The sequence below is a fragment of the Gadus macrocephalus genome, chromosome 10 (genome assembly GCF_031168955.1).
Source record: "Gadus macrocephalus chromosome 10, ASM3116895v1".
NCBI lineage: Eukaryota > Metazoa > Chordata > Actinopteri > Gadiformes > Gadidae > Gadus > Gadus macrocephalus.
Genome location: NC_082391.1, coordinates 5,932,962 through 5,957,628, shown reverse-complemented (window position 1 = coordinate 5,957,628; position 24,667 = coordinate 5,932,962). Strand labels below are relative to the sequence as shown.

The 24,667-nt window shown below is 45.1% G+C and overlaps 1 protein-coding gene across 1 annotated transcript; it reads right to left on the bottom strand.

Annotated features, from left to right (window-relative positions):
- Window positions 1-61: 61 nt before the first annotated feature.
- scyl1 (SCY1-like, kinase-like 1) lies at window positions 62-22,924 on the bottom strand. Its single transcript, XM_060062261.1, has 18 exons — window positions 22,719-22,924; window positions 21,917-22,057; window positions 20,216-20,338; window positions 19,754-19,983; window positions 18,930-19,020; window positions 18,446-18,601; window positions 17,830-17,988; window positions 16,765-16,872; window positions 12,362-12,475; window positions 9,728-9,883; window positions 8,346-8,534; window positions 5,449-5,524; window positions 3,863-4,057; window positions 3,563-3,714; window positions 3,370-3,459; window positions 2,101-2,451; window positions 1,803-1,881; window positions 62-1,137 (listed from the first exon to the last, which is right to left on the bottom strand). The coding sequence occupies exons 1-18, from the start codon at window positions 22,824-22,826 to the stop codon at window positions 1,010-1,012; spliced, it is 2,646 nt and encodes an 881-aa protein (XP_059918244.1). The 5' UTR covers window positions 22,827-22,924; the 3' UTR covers window positions 62-1,009.
- Window positions 22,925-24,667: the final 1,743 nt, after the last annotated feature.

Here is a 24,667-nt window from a genome sequence, read left to right as displayed (position 1 = left end):
ATTTCAAAGACGATCTATATATTTTATCTTTTACACAGATGAATGGGTGTGATTCAACCAGTTAGAAGTCTTACATCTTTTATTTGGCAAACAAACTACCAAACATGATTGGCAGTTTCATTTAAAAAAATAAAAATAAGAGAGCGTCTAATTCCGGAAGACAAGAGATCCTGATGACTTGCATCATTCACTGTTGTTTTTCAGTATTAGAACAGGTCTAAGTGATGTCAGTGAAGTCAGCGGCTAGATGTACAGTAGGATACATTGCAGGACAATTAATTAAATTACCTATAGCAGAAGCTATCGTACTGATTAGACGGTGGAATAGAAAACATTCATTGATCTTTGCATGTGTGCAGGTTTATATAGCTCTCTCGATGTATATATATTTAATACATAAAACAATCTACAAAACATGTTTAGGGAGTCTTTTATACCTTATAATGTATAGATACACACCTCCTACCCATCCTCTGGTTAAAAACAGCTTGATGTGAATGGACAAGATGATATTGTACATTCACTGTACAACTGTCCCTTTTAGAATTGCATGTCAAAATGTGGGTTTCCACAAATTTGGTTAGGGGAGCAGGTTTCTGTGATAGCTTGACCATGGACTTTGCCACAAGAGGCACATCTTGGACTTGTAGATATTTTTCACTCCTATTGCAAGCTTTAGTTGTTTAACCATTCCCTTCATCCAAACCGATGGACTCGCCTCATTTTGCTGCTCCAGCAACCAAACAACAAAATTCTTACGGCCTTAGATGGGTGCGGTGGTACTCAAGCATTCTTCTCATACTTTCTCAATGGAGAGAGTAAGACAATGCACTGGGTACCCCCAGTACCAGCCCAACCAGCGAGCAGCCTCCATGGTGGACGGCCGTTGCCTCCCTGTCCATCTTGCTTCCTGCACCGTTGCCCCCGGAGCCAGGGTCCTATGGTTGTACAGCCCCACCCAGGGCCTTGCCCTCCTGCCAAGGTGGGGGGTTGTTTGTCACCGCGGGGCTCAGTCCAGCTTGCGCGCGCCTAGCTTGAGAGGCCCTTTGGCCGCCTTCCTCTCGGCCCGCTTGGCCTCCAGCTCCTTCTTCCTCTCCTCGCGCCTCTTCTTGGACAGCTCGGCCTTGCTGAGACCCGCTGGAACGTCGACCACAGAGCACAGTAATTAACAAGATATTAAAGGTTGTATCAGCGATTCTAGGCCGAAACATAAACCATCACATTCATCTGATCTTTCCTCACGATCCGCTAGCTGCCCGCCTCAAGCAGGCCGTCAAAAAGCTGCGTCTCTATAGGCAGCCTGTGCTCCGAGATCGTACACCAAAACAAATGGTACAACCAACCACTGAAAACACAAATAAATACTATTCCATCCAATCATCGACAAGGGGTGGGTGTTGTGAGGTTTTGCGCAGCGTTCATGATAGCTTTGACTGGATGCACAAATTATTTCAATTATTTAAAGAAAATTATTCGATTATTTAAGAAAATAAAAACTAGTATGCTCATAGCCCATCGGCTATGAGCAGAAAACCCTTGACAGACACACGTGGTTTGGAGTGCGTCCGTTACAGGGTTGTGTGGCCCGGGGAGGACCAGCCTCCACCGTCACACTACAATAAGAGGGCTACTATGAAAAGCAAAGCAATTATATGAAATGTGTGTATAACTGTAATCAGTTTAATTTATGAACGATTCCAATCATTTTTCAAAAGTGGAAAATCACCAAATTCACGGTCGTTTTTTAAACCTTCAGTTTCCTAAAAGCCATCTTAAAAGTTGAATTTAGAATTCAGACTCACCCTGACCTCCATCCACCGACTCCCAGCTCTCCTCTGCCCCCCATTCCCCCACCGTCTCTGAACCCCACACATCTCCAGCCTGCCAGTATGGAAACACAGACACAGACAGACAGAATCCATCATTGATTCAAGGTCAAATTGCATTTTCAGTTTTTTACAGCGTGGGTGCAAAAACACGTCCTGCTCGCTACGTGTGAAGTCAAAAGACTCCATGGATCTACTTTGAGCCGACTGCCCTCAGTGTAGCGGCAGTAACCAAACCTCCCCCCTCCCCCTCCGCCCCCATCCCCCCCCTCACCGTGGCGGGGGCCGCAGCGCTCCTCTGAGACACGCTGGCGAACAGGTCGCTCTGGCCGCCGGCCCGGGCCGGGCCGGCCCCGGTGCCGCCCCCCCGGCCCGTGTCCCAGTCGTACTCGCTGGCGAGCCGCACGCCTGCGGGCAGCGGGGCGGTCTGCCCGCTGCCGCCCGCCTCCTCGCCCCCCGCGGGCTGGTCACCCGTGGGCTCGGCCCCCCAGTCGTCGCCCCAGGCGTCCTCTGCGGGGGGGCTCTGGGCGCCCCGGTCGTTGGACCAGCTGTCGTCGGCGTCCCAAGCCGAGCCGCTCCAGTCCGAACCGGGTTTCTTTGAGGCTGCAGCCGAAGGGCGAGCCATCTGAGGAAGAAGAGGAAGAAGAAGAAATTTGGTGATTTTGCCGTTGTGTCATCTGCTTATAAAAACACACTACCGTTCAATAGTTTGGAGTCACTTAGAAACGCACTTTTATTTTTTTAAGAAAAGCACTGTTGTTTTTTTTCAATGAAGATAACATTAAATGAATCAGAAATACAGTCTAGTCACTGTTAAGGTGGTAAATTACTATTCGAGCTGGAAACGGATGATTTTTAATGGAATATCTACATAGGCGTACAGAGGCCCATTACCATCCCACTAAACATCGGATGTTGGATAGACGTGCAGATCATATCTATGTCTGGTCCGTCGTTCCATGACCAATTCTGGACATCTATTTGACGTCCGAACTAGGTCCACTATTTGGATGTCAAACCATGACCCAACTTGGACGTCATACTGACATTCAACATTTCACCTTTGAACTGGGTATATTTTTGGACGTCAATTGGACCCCTAAGAATGGTGCAGGAAATGTATACATGATCCCACTGCGCATTGTGACGTCGGAGACGAGTGGCGTCTATTCTGTGTCATAATTGGTCTAAATAAATGATAATAGTATAAATTAGTCTGAATTTGATGTTGAAAAGACGTCCACAAACAGAGGTCCCACGGACGATAACATCAGACGTTCGGTAGACGTCGAAAACAACTCGTCGCCTGGCGTTACAAAACAACCCCTTCAGTGGACCAAATTTGGACGCCCAATAATGACACAGAAAAAGGCTAAAAGGCGATTAGAAAACCCTTGCCACCACAGCTGAAAACTGTTGAATAGAAATGCGAGTTTTCATGGAAAACATGAAATGTCTGACCCCAAGCACCATGCCTAACTATGACTTTGGCTCTCCTTGATGATGTCACTGCACAAAATGAGGCGTCGGGCGCTCTGCATACCCCGCTGCCCCCGGGCTTCTTTTTCGACGCCGCCGTTCCCGACCAATCGGTGCTCCAGTCGTCCGAGGCCGCGTTGGCTTTCTCCGGCTCCTGATTCAAAATAGAGACCACGTTCAAGGCAAATCAAGTCATGTTTCAAAAAAATTCAACACAAAAAACGGACATAAACAACATAAAACAAATCCCGTCGTACTTCCAAGCTTCCCCAATCCTCCTCCTCGTCCCAGCGGTCCGCCATGGGCTCCTGCTCCCCGTCACTGGCTCCCTCATTGGCTGATGTCTGGGGGGCGTGGCTTAATGCGCTAGGGTGAGAAAGCGGGGCTCGTGGAGCCGCAGCTGCAGAGGCTGTGGACGGAAAGCAGGCAGTAAGGACAGGAAAAACTCAAACACAATGGGACCTAAACCTTCTGGCTATTGCAGAAACAACGATGCAGTTCAACGATTATCACATTTAACAGCAAATCATGTTTGACCCAGTTGAACATTGACCCACCTGGGACGGGCGTTGCGTCGGGGGTGCTGGCCGGGCCGGGGGTCAGGCCGCTGTTCTCCGGCGCCGCGGTCACCCCCTCCGCCCCGGGGGCGGTCCGGATCAGCTTGGAGGTGAGGGAGGATACGCCCGTCACCGCCCAGCCCGCCCAGCTCGAGGACACGCCCGCAGGGTGCGCCGACGAGGTCACGTCCTTTTCTGCGTCCCACGGGAACATGAAGAATGAGCGAGACCGACACACGAGATAACAGAGAGCCTGAGAGGGCCTGGAGGTGCTGTTACTATCACTTTCTTAATTTTATATTCTTATTAAAGTTAATAATAAATGGACTGCATTTATACCACGCATTTTCTAACCAGTGGCAACTCAAAGTAGGGCTGTATTGTAGGGTATGGACTAAAATGAATATCACGGTATGATTTCAGGCATAGACGGTAAAGGTATTATATCACGGTAGTTTTTATCTTCTAATTTCGATATAAAGGCTTCTGAAGGGGTAAAATACTGGTTAGGCAGCAAAACTGCATAAAAAAAATGATAAATCTTTTCTCAAGTTACTTCCATCTCTGAAAAACACAAATTTTTTAATAGTATGGATTTCTTTCTCCACTTGCTTGCAGACCTTTCCGTATAGTTTTGGCATCTCAATTTGGCTGAAGTGTGTGCTGGCAGGTAACGCGTACCTGGGATTGGGTGTTTTGAGCATCTCTTTAAAGCCCTTTCTATCGACATTTTGAAAGGGAACCATGTCCTTACACAGGTAAACAGTGACGTTGTTTGTTATCTCGTTCCACCGCTGGCATTTTGAGAGACAATTTCACGCTAGCAGCGTCTGTCTCGTATGGTGGGGAATGAGAGCTCGTGAAGGGACTATTGTGCAAGCACGCAATAGCATACTGCCTGAGAAGGCAGTATCGCTGTCAAATCTGTCCCTGGAAAAGTATCGTTGCGCCAAATTGAAAAGGGAACTATGTTTCGTTACCATATTTTCAGTAGTTGCGCGTAACTTTAAATGAAAAAGTAGTTAGGTTCCTGTATTAACGCGTTACTTACTTTGTTACGAGTAACACACAACGCTGTCTACCGGTCACACCGGTCTCAAGGTAACGTCAAAATCCATACCGTGGCGCAAATTAACACTGCTTTACTTTCTATACCGTTTATACCGTATACCCCTTGTTCAAAACGCTTTACAATATTGCCGAACATTCACACATTCATGCACACATTCACACACCAACGGCGCAGTCAACCACACCAGGAAACAGCCAGCTCGTCAGGAGCCTTCAGGGTGAGGCGTATTGCTCAGGGGAGCCTCGACAATCAGATAGGAGGAGCCGGGGTTCGAACTAGCAACCTTCCGGTTACCAGTCATGTGGCTCATTACATCCTGAGCCACATGCTGCCCTAGTCCTCCCCGGTAAAGTGTGTTCAGCATCCAGTGAGGCCATGGCTGGAGACCTTCTTCTAGGCCCCAGGCTTTGATTGCTCCAGAACAGAAGCAGGTCTAGATGCGTGACATGAGAGGTGTTCCTATGCTGCCACCTCCTTCCACCAGGGTTGAGCGATTGCTACACTCTGTACTCACCTAGCTCCACCAGCATGGTGGGGTCCTCTGACACCGTCTCCAGCTTGGTCAGGAAGCTCTTGATGGTCTTGAACGCCTGGCGGAGCAGGACGAGAGAAAGACAAATACTGAAGGGAGTAGAAAGTAAATAATCGAGAAAAAGGCAAACTACGGGATGTTGAAGATCTGCTTCAGACGAAGAAAAGCAATAAAACGATTCAAAGGCTCAACTCTCCTGGAGTTAACCTGGGCTGCATCCGAATACTCGTACTTGCATACTATATAGTATGCATTTTGTAGTATGCGAAAAATCTAGCGCGTCCGAATACTCTAGTATGCATTCTGTAGTACGGAAGTCGTTTCCGAATGCATACTACCGCCAAAGTGAACCACGGACCACACTACGCTATCCCACAATGCAACCGGAGTCTGGTAACAAACGAAGAAGAGATGGCTGACCCGACACCACCAACAGCGGCTTTTTATTTGTGTGTGTGTGTGTGTGTGTGTGTGTGTGTGTGTGTGTGTGTGTGTGTGTGTGTGTGTGTGTGTGTGTGTGTGTGTGTGTGTGTGTGTGTGTGTGTGTGTGTGTGTGTGTGTGTGTGTGTGTGTGTGTGTGTGTTCAATAAAAAAGGAAAAATTAACTTCAATCGTCTTTTTCACGGAGTAACAAATAACTGTAAATGTATTATTATTATTCCAAAAAAATGACTTACCAAATGTCCACATATATACAACATAACCTGCCGGTAAGTCGCTCTACGAGATGACCGACGACGACGCCTTCTAGCAGAGATATCCATTTCAAGAGCCATTCGCGTAGAAAGAGACATTTTTTTATTTAATAGCAACGATAACAAGACGGAAAACAGGTAAATTTTGCCGCCATCTGGGGGGAGATACGTCATCTCCAAACATCCGGTGGAGTTTCGGCGGCGTTCGGAGGCGTTCTACGCATGTCTGTAGACCGTACTACACAGTCAAGTGTAGTATGGTCAAGTAGTAGACACTAGACAGAAATAGTATGTACTAGGTATTCGGATGCAGCCCTGGACTCTGCATAGCCACCCCCTCCCACCCCTCTTATTTATTGTAGGTTGTGCATCCTGGCACTTAATGTACGCACTTATAGGCTTTTGATACCGTTGATCCGAATATATTATTAACTAAGCTACAGGCTCATGGGGTTTCTGGGACTGAGCTTAATTGGTTTAAAAGTTATCTGTTCAACAGGAAACAGTATGTAGTATGGAATGGAGCTAACTCGACTCACAGTCATCTACAGTGTGGAGTTCCTCAAGGTTCCATACTTGGACCTCTTTTATTCCTTATTTATATTAATGATTTGCATTTAATATCTGATGAAGCTCTTTTTATTTTGTATGCCGATGACACAAATATTTTCATTACCGATAAAGATGAACACAAGTTGATAGATCGAATGAATAGCGTACTCGATCGGCTGGATAACTGGTTCAAATTCAACAAATTATCCCTTAATGTAGAGAAGTGTGCTTATATGATATTTAAGCCTAAAAATATTATTCTATCCGATCCTATCCAGCCAATTTTTATGGCGAACAATGCACTTCCTAATGTTTCCAATGTTAAGTTCCTTGGGGTTTTTATTGACCATAAGCTCAATTGGAAAAAACACATATCACAGGTGTCCAATAAATTGGCTAGAAACATTGGGGTTATTAGACGAGTAAGACACGTGCTGTCAAGGAAAATTTGTATGGATTTATATTACTGCCTTATTTATCCCTTTATATCCTATGGTAATATAGTATGGGCTAGTACATACAAAACCAGTCTAAATTCGATTTTTCTGTTACAGAAAAAAATTGTTAGATCTGTAACCAACTCCAGTTGGGACGCTCATAGTGCTCCATTATTTCGGAATCTGGAGTTGCTAAGCATATATGATGTGAATACTCTTCAGATCGGCACTTTTGTTTTCCAGTTTTTCAATAATTTACTTCCTTCTTCTTTTAACAGTTTTTTTATAACCAGGTCACAGATCCATAGTCATCAGACCAGATCTGTAGATCTCCTTCACCGGCAATTTTTCAGAACAAATCTGGGGCAGTTTTCTATTAGGGACAGAGGTCCAGTCGTTTGGAACAGTTTTCCAGCTACTCTACGTAAACACTCATCTTTAGCTACTTTCAAAAAATATCTTAAAATGTACCTAATTTTAAAAGCCTATGATAATATGATAAACTGAATGTATGCTGTATTGTCTTTTTGCTTGTTAGTTATATCTTTACTTTCCTTTTTTACTTTTACTCAAATGTATTCTCATTTTTGTAAAATGACTTTGTAGTTGTTTTATCTCTATAATTTTACTTTTGTTTGTCTTTTCTTTTCTTTTACTTTATTTTCTTTACCTTATTGTATTTTAATGTCAGGTGGACATCCTTAATAAGCCCTTCGGGGTTTCTTTTATCCCACCCGTGCATCTATGTATGTCTATGCAAATCTTCTTGCCTTTTTTAATCTTGTTTATTTGCACAAATAAAAACTAAACTAAACTTATTGTGTGTCGGACTTACTTAGTACAGAGTTGTGTAGCATCTTAACCTAGCTATCCTACCTAGCTAGTGCTTGGCACTTAGTTCTATGAACATCCTTACTGTACCGACAGTGCTATATTGTTGTTTCTCCTTCTTTCTTTTTAACTTTGCCTTTGTTTTGGTTTTACTTATCCAGTTTATTTCATCATTTCCTTTTATTGTTTGAGTATGAGTATGTGAAGCACTTTGAGCCCGTCTCGCGTATACAAAGTTCAATATAAATAAAGTTGCCTTGCCTTCTTCTGACTAATTGACTTATTGTAAGTCGCTTTTGGAAAAAAATCGTTGGCTGAACGGCCTGAATGTAAAGACTGCCCCTGTGCGGGCGTGGCCCCTCACCTGCTCGCGGACGTTCTTCTCGGGGTCCACGGTCAGCGTGCAGAGCATGGGCAGGATCCGCGCGGCGCTCTCCGCCAGGCTGTAGTAGCTGTTGGTGGCGGCGAAGCCCAGAACGCCGGCCGAGCGCGAGGCCGGGAAGGGGTCCTTGGTGGCCCGGGAGAAGGCCGAGATCAGCACCCGCTGCCGGGTCTGCGGGACACACACACACAGATGCTAATACCGTATTGGTCCGAATATAAGACGACCCTGATTATAAGACGACCCCCGTTTTTCAACACAAACATTTAGAAAAAAAGATTTGCAGACCACATTTGCAGAACAAAGAACTTTCTTAATAACAATATTAAAAACACAGTGAATTAAACACTTGTAATATTAATGACAATAATAATAATGCCAGTAAAGGCCACGGCACTTTCAAGGCAAAATATGTACAGTATGATTCAAAATGAATATCAAGCAACATTGTGAATATTTTTAAATAACAGAGAAAATACAGGCCACATATTTAACTAAACTTAACTAAAATTCGCCAAATTTCTCCTCCGATGTCTCTCTATCCCTCACACGCGTCCTCTGCCCCGCTGTGTTCGCTCTCGCTGTCATCGCTCCCCAGCTGCTCCGCTTCCAGTGGCTCCTCCCAAAGCGCGTTTTCTCTGACGTATTCAAAAACTCTCCGGTCAACCTCACTGAAACGACCACTTTGAGGACCACGGTAGGATTTGCGCTGACTGTTGGCATCTTTGAGACGTTGTTTTGGTGCTCGCCATCTTCTTACGTTACACTCCGTGACCCCGAACTTCTTGGCAGCTTGGCAGTTGTTACTTGACTCTGCCTTATTGACGACCATTATTTAAAAATTGGCATCATAGCTCCTCCGCTGTTGTTGATTGACCTGACCCACTTTTGATCCACTTGTCTCTAAATGCCTGTCTTTAAACACCGGTAACGGTCTGGTTGTTAAGGACGCTGGAATACTTCTTCCCGGAAACAATTCCTGGCGCCACCTGCGGCCGCGAATGTGCATTGACATTTAAATGTAGAGGCGAAGAAGAGAAACTGCGCTCTGAATACTAGACCCCGAATATAAGACGACCCGACTTTTTTGGACCCATTTCGAGGGGAAAAAAGGCCGTCTTATATCCGGACCAATACGGTAGTTGACGATGCTACCATATCTTTGTTGAGTTTTGGTTTTTAATACATGTATACATTATTATTTTATTTTTTTTGTAGCCGTCTCGGCTTGCGTCCTTTGCTTTGTGGCTTGTTTTTCAGCAGGGTCGGAGTGGATCGGATCAGAACCCACTGTGTTTCACACGAGCAGCACCCCACCCATCCTCACTCCATCGCTGAGCGTGTCTACCGTCAGCGTGCCTTACCGCGGGGTTGAGGTAGGGGGCGATCTTGCCGAGGCAGACGGTGGTGTTGCAGCGGATCGGCCCCTGCTCGTCCCGGGCCTGCAGCCGTGCAAAGTGCCGCATCAGCTCCTGGTTCAGGTTAGCCTCGTTCAGCTTGGGGGCCAGCAGCAGCATTGACTGTTGGGGGGGAGGGGGGGGGGGGGACAGACACACAGACACACACACGTTGCAATACAGAAGATAGAGTAGCATATATACTGTTGAGGTGGGGCGCTTTCATCAAGTTTGGATAAAAGGAATGATTAAGATGTAATAGCTCCTAAACTAAAGCTGTGAAAAGCCAGCCACCTGCTCATCGAATCCACTGAACATGATGGAAGGCTGTGTATCGTTGGTATGATCCAATAGCAGACAACATACAAAACTGTATAAAAGCTGTCTTACCGTGTGATATTATTTTACAAAAAACTAAGTCAATGAATAGAACAATTAGCCTGGCTATTGCAAAACCACGTTGGTCTGGGGAGGCTGCAATAATTTTTTTCAGCACAAGAGCTGTGATCAACGAGCGTAGTTCAAATGGCTCCGTACGCAATTGGATAGTCCTTCAACCAATCAGACCAATGATCCGGATGACGTACTATGCAGAGTGACGGGAAAAACTCCAGGCAAGTGTCAAGAAATGTTATTGTTTTGCAGCACAATGGGTTGGCAATGGCAGCAAACCTTTTTTTGCAGGTGCAAAATTAATAAAAGTGTGATGCCCTGTGTCCCATGCCCTGTGTGCCATGCTGTGGTAACTTCTGGCCAATACAGGCGGGCGGCCGAGTTGTAAAGAAAGAATGCTCGAGGCGTAGTGACCATTAATTACTTTATATGTATGGCACATATCACGGTACACAACAACTGGTGATAGCAGGAAGTCAAACTCGAAACTACGGAAGCCCCGAGGAGCATATATTCCTCCAAAAAAGAATGCACCTATCTTGTGAGCAGAGCGCCGGGCTGTCAGTGAGGGAGGGGGGGTATATCGCTGGGCAGTGTTGGGGGTTACGCGTTACAAAAGTAATGCATTACTGTAATACATTACTTTTCGCTGTGACGCGGTAATGTAAGGCATTACAAAAAAAAACGGTAATATTTTACTCGGTACAGATCTCAGTAGCGCACGTAACTAAGCATTTAAAACCCGAAATTAACTTGTGCGTTGAGGAGAAAAAAATCTGCGCAAAAGTTGACTTCCTCTTATTGCTTGAGGAGAAGATCACGGCCACAGCAGAGTCCAGAGGCGCTGGTTGTAGTCTTTTCGCTCGGTTCTCTGTATCAACAGTAGCGCTAGAATGGAGCGAAAAGACTACAACCAGCCCACCTTTCCGTTACCGGTCAAGGAGCAATGAGTCTTCCAACCGAAATCAATGGACTAACAAAATGCCAAATTGAACATGATAGAAACTGTATTTCGCTACGATACTTGATTTGGAGCATCAACGAACACCACTAACAACTCCTGAGTTGCGCATTTCTGAAAACTAACATTTAGGGTTGTTTTAAGGACAGTTTTGTGAATACCCATTGCAAGCCATTGTTAAGCAGGCTAGCTGGGGCGATTTGAAATGAGCCAAATACCCGAGACAGGACCAATAGTCAGTTCTGGTGTCAGCCACTCTATTTCATCCTAGACCTAGACAAACCAGAAAGGTATTTTTTTTTTTTTTACAATATACCGTAGTAGGCTCTAGCTCTATTGCTTTCAATATGGATACCTAAAGTTAGAGTATATTTCTATTATAAAATGTATTGCACCATGAGCCATAACTGAGACCATTATATTGTACTTTTGTTAGCCTTAAGCCTAACTCAGTCATTATGCCATACCACATCACCTCCTGCTGTGTAATGAGCTGCATTGAACACAAGATCTATTAATGTGGTCCATAGTGTTTAAATGTGGTGCATAGTGTTTAAATGTGGGCGATAGTGTTTAAATGTGGGCGATAGTGTTTAAATGTGGGCGTTAGTGTTTAAATGTGGTCGATAGGGTTTACGTGTGGTCCATAGTGTTTAAATGTGGGTGATAGTGTTTACGTGTGGTTGATAGGGTTTACATGTGGTCCATAGTGTTTAAATATGGTCGATAGTGTTTAAATGTGGTCGATAGTGTTTACATGTGGTCGATATTGTTTAAATGTGATCGATAGTGTTTAAATATGGTCGATAGTGTTTAAATGTTCTACTCCCTCACTCTCCACCTCATCCCTAACTCTCCACCTCAAGCTGGTGTGTAGTGAGCGTTCTGGCACCGATTGGCTGCCGTGCATCACCCAAGTGGGTGCTACATATTGGTGGTGGTTAGTGAGGTCCCCCCTTCACTTTAGGCGTCTTTGAGTGTTATTAATTATTATTATTCTTCATGTTTAACCTCTGTTTTCCTTTTATTCCTAGTCTGTTTTACATAGTTTTGAATGATGACTATATGCTCTGTAAGGTGACCTTGGGTGTCTTGAAAGTCGCCTCTAAATTAAATGTATTATTATTATTATTATTGTGATACAAGTTAACGTCACAATACAACACATGCCCTGTGTTCCATGCCCTGTGTTCCATCCCCTGTGTTCCATGCCCTGTGCTCCATCCCCTTAGCTATGCGTGTCCTACCTTGACGGTCTGCTCCCGGATGGCGGGGTTGGTGTCCGTGAAGCCGTGGACCACGTGGGGGAAGATCTGAGAGTTGACAGCGGCCTCGTTCAGGTACTGAATAAACTGCTCCATCTGACGGGGACGGGGAGCAGGAGACACAAGGCACACTTCAGTCCCTTTATACCGAGGAGGGGGGAGGAGAAAGGAGGAGACAATACTTGAGTGGAAGGGGGGCCGGGCCAGGGCAGTGTGTGTGAGCCGGAGGCAGAGCGGGAGAGAGATAAGCAGAGTAACGAAATAGCAGGCGGCAGGCGCGGTTCGAAACTGCTGTTATTTGGAACAAATGTGCTGTACTTTCAACACAAATTAAATTATATCGATGCTGACTAGAGCGTCTCGTTCGAAAAAATAGATATATTTCAAATATCGATATATTGCCCAGCCCTACCGGAGAGGTTTCGCGGGCCTCAACTGTAATGGTACTTTTAGGTCAACAAGGTCAACAGTAATACCAGTGTTTCCCCCACGTTCACACAGCAGCGGCGCGCCGCCGCTGCTGAATTTTCTCCGCCGCTGCAATAAAAATCCTTCTCCTAATTATTATTATTTATTTTTTTACGTAGCTCCTTTTAGAAAATGTACAGCGCGTAACGTCAATTGCGCAGCACGCGGCACATCGTCACGTAACCAACATCAACAAAAATACACAGCGAGTGTGGCAGTTGTTGGCAGTAGGCTACCCTACACGGTTGCAAAGTTACATTGATTCTAGCAGTAGCGAGTGAAGCGGAAGATCGAAGAAAGAAGGAAAGAGAGAGACAGACAGAGAGAGAGAGAGGCAGACAGAGAGAGAGAGAGAGAGAGAGAAAGTAAGTTGCTAAAATGTGTCGCTACATGACCACCAGTGTTAAAAACCCTCTAAGCCCAATCATTTTATTGTATCTATAAACCGCAACCTCCGTGCCGTTTTTCCTCTAGGGGTGGGTGTGTGTGTGTGTGTGTGTGTGTGTGTGTGTGTGTGTGTGTGTGTGTGTGTGTGTGTGTGTGTGTGTGTGTGTGTGTGTGTGTGTGTGTGTGTGTGTGTGTGTGTGTAGGCCTATGTGTGTGTGTGTGTTGTCGCTCTTTTTGGGATCACATCACTCATAGCCTTTACAGGAGCTTATATCCAGTCAGGAATTTATAGCCTAGGTAATTTCGGGAACTTTGAAAAATGAATCCATACCGTTAGATCCGATGTTGTTCTTTATTGCCATATAAAATCTGTTTTCATCGCGTATTTTAGTTAGGGATTTATGCTAATCGCCTGTAAGCATGTGGTCATTAGCATAAATGCAGGGAAAAAACCTAAGGACTTCTTAAAAGATCATGAATAGTTTCTATTATGTATGACTTATATTTATTTTATAATTTTCTCATCACTTTTTGACTCCCAAGACTAAGAAGAAGTGTTTTAAGCAATAACAAGCTTATCATCGCTCTCTTGTCCTCTTCCCCTGACTCTCACTGTCTCACAAAGGAGCTGAGTTCACCTGAGGTCTATTTGTAGTGCTAAGGCTCACACTGATTGGTACTCAATTAGCTTTATTTTTTATGTGTGTGAGTCTGTGTTCTTTTCAAATTTTAGTTAGGTTTATAATTTAAAAAGATGTGTTTGGCCCATTGTTGCAGGACATTTCATTTTTGAACAAAGTGTCTCATGTAAAAAACAGTTATGCTTTGGGCATAGCAACCATGTTTAGTGTTTAAGCATTAGGCAAAAATCTGTAAATAAATTGTGCAAATTATATTTGCGTTGTGGCATTTTTTGTTTAAAGGTCCCATGACATGAAAATCTCAATTTATGAGGTTTTCTAACATAAATATGAGTTCCCCTAGCCTGCCTATGGTCCCCCAGTGGCTAAAACTTGCGTTTGGTGTGAAACGAGCACTAGCTGTTCTGCTCGCCTTTGAAAAAACGGAGGCTCAAGCGCGCTGATTTGGAAATCTGTGCTCATGACATCATGAGGAATCTCAGCTCCTCCCCTTACTCTGCCTGGCCCGCCCAGAGACGTTGGCCCGCCAATGAGACTCGACCGTGCGAGCGCCACATGTGTGTGTGTGAATACACACACTGTAACGCAAGTGTTTCTTGTCGGTTCTTTGACGTGTCTTGTATTTCCACAACGAGACTGTCGTGGGGGTTATCTAAGCCATGGTTGAGAAGGAATTGGGGGAAAGGAACTTTGGTTTGACTCGCTGAAGTACATGAACTGCGACATGCCGCCGGTTGCCGCGAGGCACCATCGCCCGGCAGCGGGCAGCCGGCCGCAGGCAGCGCGCGGTTCAGTCGACTTCAGGTTGATGTGGAAGAACCAGAGACGTCGCAGAACCCGACAAAGTCGTTTGTGATTCATAATATCGTCTGGAGGCGCACACAATATGTTATATGATATAGATATCTATGTATTATATGATATTATTTAGATATAGAGCTCCAGGACTGTAACGCAAGTGTTGTACACTTCCTTGTTATTTGGATAACAGTTCTGCTGTTGGTGTGATGGCGCATAACACGTCTGGTATTTCTACAACGAGACTCGTATTGGGGGTTATCTCAGCCAAGGTTGAGAATGAATTGGGGGGAAGGAACTTTGGCTTTGACTCCCTCAAGAACATGAACCACGACATGGAGGAGAAAGGGATTGTTGGCGGCAAATGTCTCCCGCTTGAGCCCCGCTGAGGGACCACCGCCGGAGGCGGAGGTGCATAAGCGCTGCCCGGCAAAGATCCCTTTCTCCTCCTTGTCGCGGTTCATGTTCTTGAGGGAGTCAAAGCCAAAGTTCCTTCCCCCAATTCATTCTCAACCTTGGCTGAGATAACCCCCAATACGAGTCTCGTTGTAGAAATACCAGATACGAGAGTCCGACGTCACACCAACAGCAGAACGGTTATCCAAATAACAAGGAAGTGTACAACACTTGCGTTACAGTCCTGGAGCTCTATATCTAAATAATATCATATACATAGATATCTATATCATATAACATATTGTGTGCGCATCCAGACGATATTATGAATCACAAACGACTTTGTCGGGTTCTGCGACGTCTCTGGTTCTTCCACTTTCACATCAACCTGAAGTCGACTGAACCGCGCGCTGCCTGCTGCCGGCTGCCCGCTGCCCGCTGCCGGGCGATGGTGCCTCGCGGCAACCGCCGGCATGTCGCAGTTCATGTACTTCAGCGAGTCAAATCAAAGTTCCTTTCCCCCAATTCCTTCTCAACCATGGCTCAGATAACCCCCACGACAGTCTCGTTGTGGAAATACAAGACACGTCAAAGAACCGACAAGAAACACTTGCGTTACAGTGTGTGTATTCACATTGATGTGGACGTTGAAGAACCAGGAACGTCGGAGAACCCAACGCGGTCGTTTGAGATTCATAATATCGGCTCACACAGCTTTTGGCCGTGATATATATTATATGATATAGATATCTGTGTAGGCTATATGATAATATTTAGATATAGAGCTCCAGGACTCCCGTGTGTTCTAGAATATTTACAGAACACGGCTAAAAGCTGTGTGCGGCTCGCCATTGCGATACATCCACTGTAAACAGAGCGCATGGTGGCTGCAAGCTGCTCAGGGCCACACCCCCACCCTCCTCCTTGACACGCCCACCGAAACAGCGCATTTGGGGGAAGCTCAATGTGCGACTGGCTCGGAGTGGCTGTAACTCTGCACCACGGCTGAATTTAGGGAACGTCTTTGAATACTGTGTTAGTTGCCCACTAATACCTATATTAAAGAATACATAAAATAGCATGTCATGGGACCTTTAAATATTACTATATAAAAATCTGTAAATGAAGACACAAAAGGCAAAGTTACAACACCAATAATCCCATCTACAGTAATACACAGGACTGTTTGAATAGGATTTAAGTGCATATTCTCCTCTCAAAGTGCACCAGATTCATGCATTCCAATGTAAAGGGTACCAAAAAAATTCGGCCGGGGGGACATGCCCCCGGACCCCCCTAGAGGGATCGGGGACCACACCACCGCTGCTGAAAAAAATCCTGCGGGAAACACTGAATACAGTGCAGTCGATTACATTATGTGTGCAAGTTAGTGTATGGCTATATACAAAATTATACATTAAGTAGTTACACTATTTAGTAGGACTGGTGTGAAACAAAATGATGTACGGATGAAAACAGAAACAATAAAAACACTTTTTGTACAAAGGATTCGTTCTTGGCTTGAAATCACGTATGCATCCGTGTAGGAAACCTACATTGGACAATGTAGGTTTAATACTGTGGTTTTAATGTGAGTGCAATACCAGATGCATACCTCTACCGCACAGCCCTAGCCCCTGGGGTAGTTTGGTCTGCCCTGGTTCGCTGTGCTGGGGGTGAAGGGATATGCTGTACCTGCTGCAGCAGTCGTATCCTCATGGCCCGGTCGGTGGAGGAGAACATCTTCACGATGACTGGAATGATCTTCTGCTGGTACTCCTCCGTTGAGAGGAACTTTCCCACCTGGCAGAGGACACACAGAGGAAGTCAGGGAAAAGACATTCACCCATTTTTTGGATTTCTCAATCTGGGAATACTGGGACACTTACATCAGATAGAATTTGACCATGTACAACTTCCTATTGTTTAAGGATTTCTCTGCATCAATTGCTGCAAAAGGGTTTTTGATGGACTTTGTACTTGAAAATAGATGTCTTTCTTCTCCATGGAACAAAGAACTGCAGACAAAATGAATCAGTTCCTCTTTTTCCTACAGAAGGCCTTTGTAGGCGTTGTGCGGGCCGTCAGTCCGATAACAATAGCACCATGTTCTGTTCTTGTTTGTGCCGTATTCTTCTCGGTGGTTGAGAAGAGGGCACTTGCCGTTAGGGGTGTGCGATAAGTACGACTTCAGATGGTTTAGAGGTGAAGAATCAAATGTCGTAAAAATCTGGGTTTACGGAGATGTTGGTATTGTACTACAGAGTCCATCAGTTAAAAGTTATATGGCAGATATCAAAATCGGTTTCCTCAACCAAATCTCAATTTGTTCAATAAGGGTCAGGCTTCCCGGACCCCTAAAGCATAAAGCTTTAGTGTGTGTGGATGGTGTTGTTCCATCTGAGCAGCGGATTATCTCTGGCCTCTGCGTTCCAGTGAGGGTTAGGCTTCTCTGACACCTATAGTATAACGCCACGGGGTGTGGTGCATTCAGTTTGGCTTTGAGACAGCTCCCGCCTCATTTCTGACCAATCAGGGCATCTCTTCTCCAATTGATTTGTGAATCCATCTAGCCTGTCTATCACACATATCTCAGGACCGATTTTTTTAAATAAGGAAATTATTTTGGTTATACTGTAATTTGCTAAGCATGAAAAATAAGTCATGCTTAGCTAATTTTATCGCCAACCCCTACTTTTACACAGGATCTGATGTTATCGACTCAGAGACAACGAACTTAGTGATTAAACGCGGCGTTACCTTGAAGAGGGGCGTGAGGACCACGGCGCCCGCGTTCCCGAACTCGAAGGCGGTGAGCAGCTGGGGCAGGACCTTGTGTTTGCAGAAGTCCTCCGGGAAAGAGTCCAGGTTTTCGCTCAGGTCCTGGAAGAACTGCTGCTTCTCCGCCTGCTCCTTGATCTGAACACAAACACACAAAAGATCAGAAACAGTCACCCAACCCAAGTACGACCTTAACCACCTTCAGCGACGGACATTGCATTCATTCAAACTGTAAACAACGACATGGATGGATTGTCATGCTTTTTTTTGGAAAGACTTCCACCTTGCCTCTTCCATCTTGACATTATATCAACATCACCAATAAATAGTAATAACTTCTCCTTCAACTTCCCTTTTGTGTTATGAACAGTCACATGCAGTCACATTCTGCATGTGTGCGTCTCACTGCGTGTGTGTCTGGCTGAGTGTGTGTCTGGCTGCGTGTGTGCTTCTGACTACGGCGTGCGTCTGGCTGCGTGTGTCGTCTGGCTGCGTGCGTCTGTCTGGCTGCGTGCGTCTGGCTGCGTGCATGCGTCTGGCTGCGTCTGTGCGACCGGCTGTGTGTGTGTGCTTCTCGCTGCGTGTGTGTGTGTACCTGGATCTCCTCCAGGAAGAGGTTGCTCTCCACGAAGCTGTTGCTCAGGAAGCCGCCGGCCGCCCGGCAGTTCTGGAGGAAGCGGGCGGGGTTGGGCCGCGCCCGGGGGTTGGCCCCCACCAGCTCACAGTAGTGGGGGACCAGGAGCTTGGGGACCTGGGGGTACAAAGGTAATAATGAAAAACAAGTTCTCTCACATAAAAACACCTCGTGATCGAAGAGGATACATTTTGCTTTAAGTAAAGCAAGGTGCGAAGCATAATGTGAAGCATGAGGCTTGGTTTAGTAACTAGCCTTGAAGTGCGTTTTAGTCATAGCCAGTCACACCCTTTAATGGAAAAGGCAAAGGCGATTTTCCGCACAGTTTTTCCCATTTGGGTGTGATGTGAACCTATTTAAATATGCTCATTTGTAGGTTAATACTGTATGACCTGAAGAGACAAAAAGTATTACTACTAATTCTTGAAGAATTCCGTTTCCGTACCTTTCCTATAGAGCGTAGCGAGGCGGCGCGCGGCAGCGGTCCGTTGAAGACCTCCCAGATCAGGCAGCCCAGTCGCCACACCTCCCCAGCCCTGCAAACAACAAGGCTCTTCAGCTCTTCAAGTACCACAGCCCATTGGCAAAGAATGTAGAACACATAACCCGTCGTGGCGAGGGCTGGGTATCGTGGCCAATTTCCTAAATCGATTTGATTCATAAGGTTCTGAATCGATTAATCACGATTCGATTCAATCTGCTCTTAAATACTTTTTTAACCGTGTTACAAAATACAAATGTACTTTATTTTTTCTCTTTACCTTAAACAACAGGTTTTAAGTGCAAACTTGTAAATTGGACAGATGAAATTTGAGCTGTAAACAAAACTGCCTCAAGTCTCAAAAGTGCAATTTTGAAATTAGAAAGGAATTGCAAGTGAAAGTGTACTTGAACTACAACATTCCATCACTGCAGGATTTTGGAAATCGATCCAAAATCGATTAAATTGTTATTTTTTACCCAGCCCTAGTCGTGCTGCAGTGGTGATTTGGTGGGCAGAAATATCCCTTAGTGTTTCACCATACCTTTGGTAACCAAACACTAGCACCATCACGAGGGCAATAGACCATTCAGGAGCTGCTGCTCTGTCTGCTTAATTTCTCTACCCAAATAAAGGTTCAGAATCCACCAGTCTCTCAAGACCATTGAAATCTCCGTAGAGAAACACACAAATATTCCCTAGAGCTACGTCCAACTGCCTAATTGTTTTGTGCCGCTCAAATTACCCCATGGATTCACCCGTTACAAAAACATTTTCTTCCATCTCACCATTTCTCTGTGCCGCTGCTGCCGGGGGTCTCGGGGGGGTCGTACTTCTCCATGTCTGGGTAGACGGCCTTTGGCGGCGGCAGAGTGGCCCCGCTGGGGTCCCCCGTTTCCGAGGCAACGTGGTCCAAGGCTCCCAGCTTCCACTCTCCGGCACGGTCAACGAACACGGCCCACATGCCCAGGTTGTTGTGGAGCAGGTGGCAGTCGTTGACCAAGAAGCTCAGCGCTTTCTGGGGGGGGGAGGTGTCACATCCAAATGAACCGACTTGGCAGAGAACTGAAGGTGGCAGTCGTTGACCAAGAAGCTCAGTGCTTCTTTTTATTTTATATTATTATTATTTTTGTTTTAAATCAACCTCAATGATTGCAAAAGTAATCATTGAGATTGTGTGTGTGTGCATGTGACAGACATAAAACAGAAGTGAAAACAGAGAATAAATAAGCAAGGGTCAGTCTCCTCACCACGATCTGGTGGAGGCCCCAGGACACTTCGAGCTCCCCCGACCCGCCCTTCTCTGCCTGGGCCTTCAGGTGGACGGCCAGCGGGGTCACCTGCTCCGTCACCAGGTACAGGCACTTCTCCGTCTGCAGGCCAACCGTGGAAATACCGTTCACCAGAGGCACATCTTTGAGGCTCATTACATTTTATATTTAGGGCATTTAGCAGATGCTTTTATCCAAAGCGACTTATAATAATGTGCTATCCATTTTTTAATGGTATACCGGTACGGCCGACCTGCTCTAGCGAGAACTTGACGTAATTTCCTGGCTTGTTGCGTTCCTGTTTGTCTTCGTGATTGTGTCATGTCATTGGCTAGTCATTGTTAGCTACATTAGCCTCTTTAGCAAACCAGCTTGAGTACAAACAACACAACTTAACATTGTATTGCACGCACAGCAAGACCGTACAATGCATAAATTGGTGACCAGAATAAAGTAGCAATGTAATCAAGTGTGTAAGAGCATTTAAAATCGAAATTAAAGCGACCAACGTGATACAAATACAAAGAAAATAATTCTCTTTATGGGCATTTTTTTTGTCGAGCCGTACGGTCAGCCTCACTGAACTCGCTCTACTTTCAGAACTACGAGTGGCACTGACCAAAAGGGGGCATTCCTCCGTGTAATGTCGCAAGAAAGATGGGGTATTTACACCTTACGACTCGTACGGGCGGGCGTACCATACAAATGGATAGCATCATAAGTCCATTTGTCAGAAGAAGGTGAAACAATATACCACTGTCGGTACAGTAAGGATGTTCATAGAACCAAATGCCAAGCACTAAGAGACGCTAAGTTAATCTATCCCAGTATAAAACAGAGACAGCTAGGATAAGACGCTAGACAACTAAATAGTAAGTACTATGTTTAAGTGCCAGTCTTTACCCCTTGGCTCCAGCAGGATCCTCAAACATTGCGTATGATGATCGTAACGTAAAAACATTTGTACGGCTGCGGAAGACTGTAATGAATGGAAGGAGCTCCACAGCCACAAGATGCAGTGTGTCCGTGGCTCCGATAAAATTATTATAAAGTATTTATCCTGCTGAGATTCAATTCTCGGTGCCGCGTTATCAACCACATTCATTCAGAATTGATGACATCATTTTTTGTGAATTGTTTTCGATGTAACAAAACTGTGTGTCCGTCGCCCTGTGGAACACCTATGATGACAAGTTGATGTCTCCCGACTTATCTGAGGGGACTGCAGGGTTCAACATCAGTCTTGCACTTGAACTTCACGCTAACAGTTGTGGTTGAACTAGTTCCTCTTCAAGAGTGGAACATAACTGACAGTCTCTCCGAATAGGAAGGACCTAGCATTTAGAAGTCTGACACCCAATAAATATTGACAATATTCCGCGTTGAAAACATGTATTTTCCCTCATGATTGTACAGTTATGAGGGAAGGACTATTATATCCTAGTCTAGGTTCTTGACCACCCTTAACATCCAAAGATGATCCTATTTGCACACTACCAGACATTAACCCTATATGTAAATGTCTCCAGTTACATATGGCTCTATCTGAGCAATATGTAGAGAAAGAAAAAAATTATGGATACTTAAAAGACAGATTATTGTAACGTCTCCAGTTATAAGAATATGTGGGTGTTTTGTAGCGTTGAGTTTGACTTGGTAAAATACATCACAGACACACACCTCCAACCCATCGACATAGGCCAGGATGTTGGGGTGGCGGAGGGTCTTCATGCGTTTGAAGGCTGCCTTGGCGAGCTGGGTCTGCTGGTCGGTTCCTAGGGCGACCTCGTACACAAACAAGGACACTGGCTCTCCATTCGTCTAGAAACACAAGACCATTACAGGGGTATGAAGATGGCACATGAGACTGCAAAGCAAACGCTCTATGTACCAGTCAAGCGTGGATAGAAGATTACAAGTTTAGAATCAAAAAGGTTAGTACAGGGCATACATTTTATTGACATTGGGTGAATACATGTCAAAATAGTTTTCTGAGAAAAGGACCACAGCAGTGATGCTCGCTTTGCTTAAGGCGCCCACATAGGGGCCAAGCAATGCGACTGTGTGATTGACACCCCTGGGAAATGGTGGTAGACATAATTAATATCAATATTAAAAAAAAAAGGCACACAAGTCACGATCTTAAGATAGCTACCGTTTCATGCAATTCTTTTAATCTAACGATGACAGGGTGTGACGTGGCGGCTCATACGTGTCCTGTCCACCCGTTGGCGTAAACAAAAACTCTGCTGGGGTGTTGACAGACCACCAAACGGCTCTCATCTACGGCTCACATCGTGCCAATATGACTAAAAATGGATATTCCTTGGCACCAAACTATGGGAAAAACGGTGCAGATAACGTAGAGCCATGACACAAGAGGAACGTTGTAGAGCAGAAAGGCCTCCGCAAGAGGAACGAGCTACCGCTAGAGTAGCTAGCTAGACGGCATCTAACAGCGACACTCCCGCCTATGCTTTACCTTTCGTTTACCCCGATGAAGCGTCCATAGTCCGGACGATTCGTGGGTGTCTGGTAGAATTTCATAAGCAAAGTCTTTGACTGGATCCCTTGCAAAAAAGGACCACATCTCTGCTCTTCAAAAAGCATCAAGCGCCCTAACACAACCGCATAGAAAATTTGAGGCAGGCGACCAGCTGTGTTGCAAAAGTGCGGGTCCGTGGAAACGTTCCCCGACGAATTTGGTTCCGCATACATAATATTACCCGTCAAACTCAGCTTGGAAGTGTTCCACCCTAGTTTGAACAGAACGGTCTGCCCAATTGAATTAGAATGTCAAGTCACAAATCTGAAGTACAATAGCAGCTATTTCTTAAATGATGCAATCATACCTCCTACTATTTAGCAGCATGGTAAATACACCGCTGTATTCATCATCCAGTCTAGACCTATATTGAATTTTACAGAATACCGATTACAATTAGGGCATTTAGCAGACCTATATCAGTTAATACACACATTGACACACCGAAGGCAGAGTCAACCATGCAAGGCTACAGCCAGCTTGTCAGCAGTTAGGGTCAAGTGTCTTGCTCACAGACACATCAACGCTCAGCTAAGAGGAGCTGGGGATCGAACTAGCAACCTTTCGGAAACAAGACAACTGCTCTACCTCCTGAGCTAAGCCGATCCCAGAATGATTTTCCAAGTGCAACAAGGTACTCTTGTATAGTATTTTATTACAGCCTCGAAGTACTTCAGAGCAAATACAAATGCACCATAACACTCGCATAACTTGATAGCAGGACGTAAGAATTATGAGACTTCTAAAGAGTCCAGATGGAGTCCAAGGACAGTAAGCATATCGACCGGTAGGGGCTCAGCACTCAAGACACCGGTCACAGGGCCGGAACACCAGTATGAGACGAATCGATGACCAGGATTGGCTCAGCAGGGGACGTATCACGGAGCAGCACCAGGGACATCCACGGGACCAGGCAGACAGCGGTGTGAAGACCGGGAGAATGGTGTGTGAAGAGGGCGGTTCAACCAGCCCACACCTGGAGATCAGGAGCCTCAGCAGGTGAGGTCGCACAAACACAAAGATACAAATTTTCTCACAGAAAAACATTCTTGGTTGATGGCTTGGAGTTATACATTGCCAGAATTTTTATTTTCTTTAACAGAAGGGACAAATTATTAACTTGAAAACCTTTAATCATTTCAATTGAAGGTCCAACTTCTGCCTCTCATGACCCGTCAGGTGGAAAAGGCCCATAAATTAAAAAGGTTACGTCACACACACCCTCTTGGAAGCATTGATGAGCCAACCCTTTACAACCCTGTTAAGGTAATGATACCGACGTCAACAGTTCTAGTGAGACGCATACTAATTCAAATTTGTCTACTGTGTAGGGACGATTCCATTTGTATTTTATCAAAATATTATCCTCAGTCAAAATGAAACACCAACATCTTAGTAATACATTAGTCATAGTACACTACTTCATTTTATTTAAAGCATACCCCTCATTCATTTCTTTATTGGATTTAGGGGGCAGACACTCAAACAGCTCTGCGATTGAAGACTCCTGTGAACCAATTTAATTAAACTACCAGATTCTGAAGCATTTCCTTCCCAGATATTTATTTCAATATTATGGATGGCAGCATTTACAGCTAAATGTTTTAATTGTTTTGAAGTTTACCCATTCCGACTCTTAAAGTTGTTTACGACCTTACTTAATCTATTCATCATACCGAATGAATGCAAACTAGCTTTTTATCACAGCAAGTAGAAAGCAAGACACCGCAGGGAGTTGAACCCCGTCCTGATCATCAGGAGTGCCACCACCAGAGTCTTTTGCTTTTTTTTTTGCTGACAAGGGCTAAAAGCAAAACCTGGAGGAACAGCCTGCAAAGAGTTTGTTCCCCCAGGAAAAGAAAACCCCCGACCATCTGGTCATATCT